This window comes from Electrona antarctica, assembly GCF_951216825.1.
Source record: "Electrona antarctica genome assembly, chromosome: 22".
NCBI classification, from domain to species: Eukaryota; Metazoa; Chordata; class Actinopteri; order Myctophiformes; family Myctophidae; genus Electrona; species Electrona antarctica.
In genome coordinates, this window is record NC_136805.1 from 24,155,291 (window position 1) to 24,165,290 (window position 10,000).

The 10,000-nt window shown below is 45.9% G+C and overlaps 1 protein-coding gene across 4 annotated transcripts in view; it reads right to left on the minus strand.

Annotated features, from left to right (window-relative positions):
* The window catches only part of raraa (retinoic acid receptor, alpha a), a 112,703-nt gene that overhangs the window by 57,065 nt on the left and 45,638 nt on the right, over positions 1–10,000 (minus strand). For 3 of the 4 annotated variants that reach the window (XR_013788772.1, XM_079492430.1, XM_079492429.1), the window contains exon 1: positions 3,092–4,269. The exons of the other annotated variant lie outside the window; for it this stretch is intronic. Coding sequence is in view for 2 of the 3 variants with exons in the window: in XM_079492430.1 (XP_079348556.1) it covers positions 3,092–3,272 (181 nt within the window). In the remaining variant the exon portion in view is untranslated. Of the gene's footprint in view, positions 1–3,091; positions 4,270–10,000 lie in introns of those variants that run through there. 4 annotated transcript variants of the gene reach the window in all.

Genomic DNA, 10,000 nt, shown 5'->3' on the forward strand with positions numbered 1-10,000 from the left:
AGGTTACATGGAACAAGCCCCAAATGAGGCCACAAAATGTCAAGTATAAAAAAAAACACTAAACACCGTAAAACACGTTGACTACGGCAATGTCCAAATCACAAAAAAGGCTCCATTTAAAATTTCAATCATTGGACGGCATTTCAGAAACCACTTAAAACAATGAATTCTGGTTGTTTTGCAAATACCCAGACAAAAAGATCAAGTTACATGTTGGAGAGAAGGGTTCACTTTTTCCACAGACACAGCACCTCATTTTCCACTGCCAAGTTGCTTTTTCGAGCACTGTAAACCACTTTCAACCAGGTGTCCCATATTTTTTCAAATTGTCAAACATTTTCAAAATACTTAAAGTAACAAATCTACAAGCTTTTAAGGTACTGTGATGAAACACGTTCTGAGCTTATAGACTGGCTATTTGTCATTTATAAAAAAGTGCTTGGAGCATCATTTTAAAAATAAATCTGTTATCACTCAAAGTCATCACATTCAACCAAAGAATATCAATATACTATTATTATCTGTCAATGTTATGCAGCCCAGAACAGTTAGATTACAAGTGGCCTGTTGACACGGCTCATGGACAGAATCCCACTGACAGAGCTTGGAAAGAAATAGTTGTGACAGCTGGAAAGTGGAGCTTCTTTGAAAGAGCCAATGCCACTGGGAATAAACAGTGTCCATATGATCTGGCTTTCTGCCTGGCCACTTATGGCTCTAGGAGGTAGCTTTTGGGCCAGTTTAACTCCAGTGATGGTGTCAGGGAGTGCACTCAGTGAGCCAGAGCGCTCTTCTGGGGAGCACTGTAATGAGTAGTTAGATTCATGGAGTGGAGTGGTTGAAAGAGAGAGCACAGAAAGAAACAAAATAAAAGGACAACCCATGAAGGACCAAAAGGGAAAAGGGCTGAGGTAAAAAAAAAAAAAAAAAAGGTTTTAACCCCTACCTACATTCTGCTGCCAAACCCACGTGGTGAAAAACATATACCATAATACATGGCACTACTGCCTGAAGTTCAGTTTACAAACTAGGGAAAAAAGGAGACCAGAAATGGATCAAACCAGCACATGTCGTTGGACTGTCTCTCATTCTCTCTCTCTGGCCAGGCTAGTTTGGATTTCTGCACTACGAGGAGGAGGAGGAGGAGAGGGGGTGGAAGAGGAGAAGAATCTTGTTCTGTTTTGTTTTCTGCCCCCGTGATCCAATAAGCCTGCCACGCCACGTGACAACACTAAGGGATGTTGCCCCTCAACCCCCCCGTCTCTTCCCATCTCCCCCATCGTGCACTAAATTTTTTATCACATTCAGGCAGAAAGGCAGGGACGAGCTACGCTATACCCCCCTACACCCCCTGAGCCGCCCCCCACCCCCACCACACACCTCGTTCCAACTCCAACGATGAGCAAAACAATGTGGAGCCGCGCTAGGGTTCAGAGGTCTCTTCCTGGTCCCCGGGTCCCCCGCCCTCCAAGCCTCCCTTAGATTAGCTCACATGGTTTGAATCAATGCTGCCTCTGGAGATGTCTGGCTGGCTGGTACAATAAATGGTTCTCTTGCTTCGCCCAAATGTCTGCGTTGAAAAGGGCCTGACTTGGGCTATAGCGACATGACCTTTTGGGTGGGAAAAAAGAAAGAAATAGAACGCCGACTGCATGTGTGACATGTCCCTGTCTGTGATTTATATGCAGCTTTGCACCAAAGGCATTTTTCTGGTCTTGAGAGAAACAGTGCCTTCAAAAAATATATTAGATCAGAAGCTACTGTGCAAATAAATGAAGAAAAAAAGTTGCGTGTGCATTTGTTTGTTGATGCTGCTAAACATTAGCAATTCCTGCTTGGGTTTCCCCTTTGTCGTGTGTTTTCTATGGTCCTGAGATGGGGAGGAAATTAGCCCTTAAGAGCCTGTGGAGATTCCTGGCTTTTGCTCTCCCTGAGCTGTGAAAGACAACAGAGCCATCTCGACTATAAAGGCCTGGCATGCTTTGTGCTGACTAGCCCCTTTGAGGTGAAGAATGGTAAAGGGCCCTCAATGATACTTTGTTGTTGCAATAAAACTATCTCTCAGGGCAGCAGATATAGTGTCAATTCAGTGAACAAAAACAGTCAGGATATTTCTCTTGGATGGCTTTGGTTACTTAACCCAAGACAAACAACTACTACTAGACAAAACAGATGGCTGGGTTTTGTCGAAGAAAGCGCTGTTCATATTTTATCAAGAGTATGCATCCCAATTGAAACGGATATTGATATTCTATTTTTACCCATTCACACCTATTTGACAGACAGTAATGTAATAAGAAAATATATATTTAATCGCCTATCTGACTTCCAAGCTCTGGACACACAATTGTAAAATCTGACAGTCCATGTTTTAACTGAGCCATGCAAGTCATAAATCAATAATTAAAGAATGTCTAGAATGACTAGTGAGTGAGTGCCAATAAACCGACATTTCTTATTAATATAGAGAGAATTAGACAGATAAATAAATATGTTGGACTGTGAGCGTGTGTGCAGCAGTTGGATCTAGGGCAGGCTATCCAGATTACCACAGGAATCCAGGGATAACGCCAGCAGGAAAGTTTGATCTTATTAACGTTGGCACGGCTTTCAAAAAAAATCTTGTTTATTAAGTGCATATTTAACGTGGCCTAGATCAGATCACAGAAAGCTAAAGTTTTCGCTACAGTTTCGTTTAAAAAAGATACATGTTGATCGTAAGAGGACAGCGAGAGCGAGAGAGACGAAAAGTGGGTCAACTATAATGCAGCTATGAAGCTGCATGATGTTATATACACTGTATACACAGTGCTGTTGGGTGGCATTTCGGCACAAGTCTTTCTACAACGAACGACTCTAATAACGTAGTAGGTAACGGTCCGCAGCGCGATTGTAGACAGTCAGTAAAGGGTAAGGCACTAAATAATTTGATGAAAAACTTTCCCCCAAATCGCGTGGACAATAACCCCCCCTCCCAAAAAAAGCAAAAGAAAAAAGCGCAGAAACACGGTTGTGAGGAGGGACAAGACAAGGGAGAGTGGTGTTTTTGTGTGTGAAGTGAACTTAACGAGGCAGTGAAAATGCCACCTACAGTGATTGGAGCCGTTCCAGTGCTGGTTCCTGATGGACGTGCTGTAGGGATGCGGCGCTCCGGGCACCAGTCCGCCTTTCTCCGGGATCAAGCATCCTCTGCTTTGGTTGTAGTAATCCATCATCAGAAACGGGCTCGGGCTGGGATTCAGTCCCACAACGTCCACACTCTCATACATCATACGGGGCGCGCTGTGACGGCGGGGGGATTATTATCAAATAGGGGGAATAATAATCTTTGCGGCGCACAGAAAATACGAGCACCGCCAGCCCAGTGGGGTTTAGTTCGCCACCGGTGCTAGAGGTAGGACGGCGGGGGAATGACGAGGGAAACTGCATTAAATAGGGGAGAAAAGTAATAAATCCACACAAAAATGACTCATTCGAAGGTCTGCGTTCTTCTTTTTCCGTTGCGTTGCATGGGGGAAAAACTGGCCGTGGTGCTGCACACACAGACAGACAGAACTGAGTGTCTGAAATGTCCTAATCAGCCGCGATCAATTTGAAAACATAATTCAAGAAAATGGTCAACATGATGTCCTAAGTAGACTGTCGCTTGGAGTGTGAAGAATGGTTAGATCGAAAACGACCCGTAATAACTTCAGCACCAAATATCATCAGCCTAATAAATTCGGCCTCGCTAAAATAGACAGCAACATCTGAGCTCGCATCGCATGCATCCACTAAAATAAAAAAATAAATACTGAAAATTAAATCCAATAAAAAAGATCGTTAATCTCCAGGTCCACCACGGCAACACCAACACTGCAACAGTAAAAATGTGTGTATGTGGACGAGGCGACGGCGCCCAGACCACAGAGAGGTTTCCGTGGAGTTGCAGGGTGTCCTTTGGGATATGACCGATTGTCCCGTTTGCGCTCGCCTCGGGTGGACTAGATAAACCCCGGCTCGCTGTGTCTGTCCAGTGTCCACGGATCCGCTTCTTGTTCCCCACAACACGGCACCGTCCGTGCGCGACGGCTGCTCTGAGCCCGCTGGCCTGTCCTTTTTTCCCTTGGATAATAAATAGATCCTGGGGTTGTTCGCATGAAACATTCAGCGCGTCTTGTTTATATTTTTGGGCTGTGCACAGATCCTTTCCCACACATTAAATCGTGCGGCTGTGTGTGTGTTGTGCAGAATGTGACAAGGCACAGCAGCTGGGAAGCTTTGGCTCCGCCCCGCCGGGTCGCTCTCTTTCATGCGTGGCTCCGCCCGCGTTTTAACCCTTCAGAGACGTCGCCAAAAAACAGAGAGACTAGAGGAGAGCCCGTCGCATTCCCTCATAGTGAGGTGCGGGGGACTTTAAATAGCAAAACGTATTGAAGGACACAATTAAGTTATACAAGCGGCGGAGTAATGAGTCTTTCATATCTTTGCGCCGAGTTCATGAGCATAATTGAGTGCTTCAAGCAGACTGACGACGCTCGATCTTGAAAATTCAACCTCTCACTCTTTTATTTGGGGCTCCTCCTTCCAACTAATGTGACCTTGTTCTCCCTGCTCTCATCGTCGCCTACCCTCCCTAGTTTTTCTCCCCCAGACCACTGTCTCGCTAATTTGCCTAATGCTATGCGGCTGAACTTTTTCTGAACCCATGGAAGTAGGCAGCCTCACCTCCAAATGACCCACACGGTGACTCTGACTTGCTGTTCTGCCTCTCTCATCGTACCCCCGTTCAAGGTTTCCCACCTTGTACAGCCCTATAAAACACAATCACGCCTTTCAAAAAGTTCTGGCTGCAAACCTCACTGCATGCCGCATGCCATATGCCACAGACAGTAGGCTAAGGAAAGTTGCAAAGTCAACAAGTAATGCTAGGCCTACTAAGTGAGACATAACCCCCCCCTCCCTGCATCAGTCACAGTGCAGTTAGTTTCACTGCTTCCCTGAATGGCATTGCATCAACTTATTAATGCAGGCAATTACTCCCTCAGCCGATCCTCTGTGACATTCCATGCAACATTGTTGCAACTCGTTTGGCAGGCAGGCACACAGCTGTGTGTCATGCACCAGTCAGTGCCAAAGCTATCATACTGTAATTTACATACCTGGCCTGAATATTACATTCGTGTGACAGGTGATTCAGAAAGAAAACAATACGACAATAATTATAGTAATACACACAATGTCATTATATGTATTTGTAGGTTAATATAGATTTATGTTGTAAAAAGTTAGTGACACTGCTGCCTTTAACGGTGTCTCGCCGGCAGACAGCACCCCACGTTAATTCACAAGTGGTACATTTACATTACACTTACAGTGACCTCACTGACCTGCAGGGCCTACACTACACCTGAGGTCACGGCTGGGTCGGAGCATCAAGGTGTCAGAAGGAGGTGGGATTATCTGTAATGAAGCCCAGCAAGGGGTTGAGGGGGCCCGGCCTAATGGCCTATATGCTGTCCCGCAGCCTCTCCTTTGACTGTGACACATTATTGAATGCAGACCCCTGTGTGTTTACTCTGCCTGATAAGGCGAGCCCAGAGTGGAGGGCTTGCCCCCCCCAGCCTGCACTGATAGCATAGCCACACATTCCTTGACAGGATTAGCCCCACTGAGTAATGGCTGTCAGAAAATGCTAATTTTCCGGGTGCTCTGTTTTCGTCTCCGAGGGGGAGGGAATTAATTCTCTCAGTTATAGCCTGTGATTGCATAGTCAGAGTCTGAGTAGAGATAGCGGAGTATTGATCACTGTTTATTACAACAAAGGGGGAGGGTGAAAATAGCTAAAGAGAACCCACCCCCCCAGAATGAATCTTATTTATTTATTATCATTGTTATTATTGTATTCATTCATTCATTATATACAAATGAATGGTGCTATACAAATACAGTGCTATACAATGGTGCTATACAAATACATTTTTTATTATTATTAATTTACTAAGCCTAATTACTTACTTACTTACTTACTTACTTACTTACTTACTTACTTACTTACTTACAATGAATTCAGGATACTAAATAAGTTTAAGCAAGAGCGAGAGAGGAAAGGAAACAGGGTGGTGTGTGTGTGTGTGTGTGTATGTGTGTGTGTGTGTGTGTGTGTGTGTGTGAAAGAGAGAGGAAGGCAGAGGGTGTTGCTGAGGTAGCTGGCGTGGTGCCAGGCGATGCCCAGTCATATCTGTGCCCGCCAGTTGAATGAGCCAAGTTTGCAACGGCGGACTTATTTTGACATGCGGAGGTGTGGGAGAGAAGCTTGTCATACTCTCACAAACACAAACACATATGTCGACATACACACACACTTAAATCGAGTAAATTGGAGCCAGGCATAGCCAGTTAGAGGTTAAGTGAAAGTGGCCAGTGGCTTCTGGCACATGTCAAACTCTGTGACGACACAATAGAGAAACAGAAAAAGAGTTTGTGTACTGTGCACACGCGTGTGTACACACGTGCGTGCGTGTGTGTGTGTGTGTGTGTGTGTGTGTGTGTGTGTGTGTGTGTGTGTGTGTGTGTGTGTGTGTGTGTGTGTGTGTGTGTGTGTGTGTGTGTGTGTGTGTGTGTGTGTGTGTGTGTGTGTGTGTGTGTGTGTGTGTGTGTGTGTGTGTGTGTGTGTGTGTGTGTGTGTGTGTGTGTGAGAGAGAGAGAGAGAGAGAGCCAGACAGCTAGTTGCAGCCTCAATAAGCTCCACACTCCTCCTGAGCAACACAGGAACGTACCGTGGTAGATACCCAGAGAGAAAGATGTGTCACTATGGCTTAGAGCTCCAAAGGCATGATGCGAAGAACCCAGGAAAACCAATGGGAAGGCATGGTTGAAGCAGAATTCAGACATTAATGCCCTCACTCACAGGGCTTGCAGGTTATGTAAAGAGCAAATTATAAAGTGATACAGTATGAATGATGATGGGTAGACATGAACATAGTGTCTCAAGGGGTTAGACTGGTGGAGAAGGGGGGTGGGGTGATGAAGAAAAAGACGAGAGAGAGAGAGAGAGAGAGAGAGAGAGAGTTTTAGGAGAGAATTCAAAGAGGTTTATGAGAGTGGGTGGAGAGGAGATTGCAGGCTGGACCTTGAGGGTGTCAAACTATTTTTACTGCCTCCTCTCTTCTTCTCCTCTGCCCCAATCGGGGGCGTTAGGAAGCAGTTAAAAAAAATCCTTCGCCCTTCCTCCCCCCAAGGAGATGAGCTGACAGGTTAGAACAAACAATAGGTCATTATGTCATTTGGCTTATTGCGTGTGATAAAAGAAGTTGAAAAGGGCCTTCCACGGCAAACGCACAACCCCAAGCTCAACTCCACTGGCGATTGAGAGCTCAGTCAAGATGAAGCAGCGGAAGGTCTGTTTATTTTGTTTTTTAACCACTTGTCATATAGCAAAAATAGCTGATCTACATGCTCACAATGCGTCGTGATGGAACATGTTGTGAGCTTGTAGATAATTACTTCTTTTAAAAAGAAAAGGAAAAAAAGGAAAGGAAAACATTCTGGAAAGGATCCATCAACATCTGTCATCTGCAATCAGCTGTCCTTCAACGTCTCCCTAGCTATGGTCACTTCCTGTGTAATGTGTTCTTTATTGGAGTGTTCTTCAATCGAGCCTTTTTTAACTAAACCGAATAATATTCTGTGAAAGTCTATTCACAGAGACGTTAGTCAAACTCTGACCAGGTATCAGTGACTAAACTGGGTAAAGGCTAAAGCAAACAAAGGCCAGACCGGCCTTATCAGTTGGACAACACTTCACGTGAGTGAAGATATCTCCTGACCAGATAAGACCAGACATCTTTGAGTCAGGGCAGTCCGGGAACTAATTTTGGAATTCCTGTCCACCATAATGGTTAGTGCAATGTTCCCAAACTGGGCTTGAGGGCCTGCCAAGAGGCCCTAGAGAAGGTCCCATGAGGCTCCTTGGCAAAATGAACAATTCATTTAGTAATTTCACTTACCGGAAGTTAGTTCAATGAGAACGTGTACAGCATGACTAATCTTTCAGCTCCCCACCTATAGTGTATAGATTCTACATAGAATCATATGTATAACAACAATCTTTTCATAGAAGTCTGTGGGACAAAATCATAACAAATGTGGGTATATCCTAATGCATGTATCTCTGTAGGGATATTTGGCATGAAAAGGTTTGGGAACTATAACACACACTGCGCAAAAAGCATGGAAGCTCTCTTGACCTCGCTCACTGCACCCAATCTTACCCCCATTCCCCGTTCTCATGCAGATGACTAATGCCCGGCTGATAAAAGCAATTGAGACGAGCCTCCATCTTTCCTAAATCTTACCCGGCATCCTAATAAGGCGGGACAGCGAGGGCAGAGAGAGAGAGAGACAGAGAGAGAGATAGAGAGAGGACAGCTTTAAGAAGATGAAATGTGTTATAATTTGAGAGGGAGAGAGAGACACAGAGGCAGAGTGATTGTGTGTCTCTGTCAAGCTGTGTCAAGTGGGAGAGAGAGGAAAGCATGTCGATGACAGCATTAGCCCACAACTGTGTAGCTCAGCATCCTAATCCCCCCACACACACATGCGCACACAGACACACACATTGCTGTCATGGACTGACTCCGCTGCCAACTTCCTCTTCCTCATGAGTGTTTTGTGTGTGTGTGTGTGTGTGCGCATGTGTGTGTGCGCACATGTGTGTATGTGTGACACAGCTTATCACTCTGTTCCCCCGCCGCCATCCATTTGTGTGTGTGTGTGTGTGTGTGTGTGTGTGTGTGTGTGTGTGTGTGTGTGTGTGTGTGTGTGTGTGTGTGTGTTTACACAGCTGGGTTTGTGCTGCTCGTACAGTCAAGCCTAGCAGCTGTGCTCTCTCTGTCTGACAGTGTGCTGATGTGTAAAGAAGGACCTTGCTCTCGGGGAGCAGGCTATCGATGGACACCACCGCACTGCTTTCACGTCTCTAATACGGATCTATATATCTCTCTCACACACACACACACACACACACACACACACACACACACACACACACACACACACACACACACACACACACACACACACACACACACACACACACCGACATTCTGTCCCTTTCTGACACAGACAGACACATACACTGAGCATCCTGAGCCACAGTTCATCTGTTCTATAGATCCCTGCATTAGAGGCTCACTCTCTCCAATGTGTGTCTGCGTGCATGGCCCCTTGGAGGTTGTGTGTGTGCACGTGCGCATGTATGTGTGTGTGTGTGAGCGTGCGCGTGGGAGATCTTTGTGAACGCTCCCCCTGTGTCATTACCCCTTTAATGTCCCCTCCGACAGCAGATTCCGGCGTTTATGGTACAGGCCCATATCTGCCCATAAAGCCTTTTATTGTTTGGCCTGGCTCTATGGTGGCCGTAACCTGGTTTTCCCCATTTTTTATGGGAGGGGGCGGGGGGGAGGGCATCGCTATATCACTGGCAGCGAAGAGGACAAAGACGGCCGCCATCGGTGTTTACCAAAGTATGGGCTGCTCGTAAATCCATCACAACCGGCGGCATTCTGGAAATACCTCAGTAAGGAAGGAGGTGGGGCGGGGCAGGGGGCCGGCGGAGAGAGGGAGAGACAAAGAAAGAAGGTGGGCAGAGGTAGAGAGGCCAAGAGACAGAAGAAATGAGAGTTAGAAATGAGAGAGATGGAGAGAAAAGAGAAGGAAATGTGAGAAGAAGAGAAGGTTGGAAAGGAAGGGTGGGATATGGAGAGAAATAGAGGGAGAGATAAAGAACGAAGGGAGGGGGGTAAAGCGAGACAGAGAGAAGAAGACAGAAGAGAGAGAGAGAAAGAGAGAGAGAGAGAGAGAGAGAGAGAGTGCAGGGCATGGCCTATTGGATGTCTTGTAATCGCCGACGCTCAACGACCTCCAGTAGACAGCCCATCTCAGCCAATGATCATTAGGTTTATGTTCCTTTACCCCCGAGTCCATCATTCAGCGAATCAAGAGAAAAAGGCTATGGATG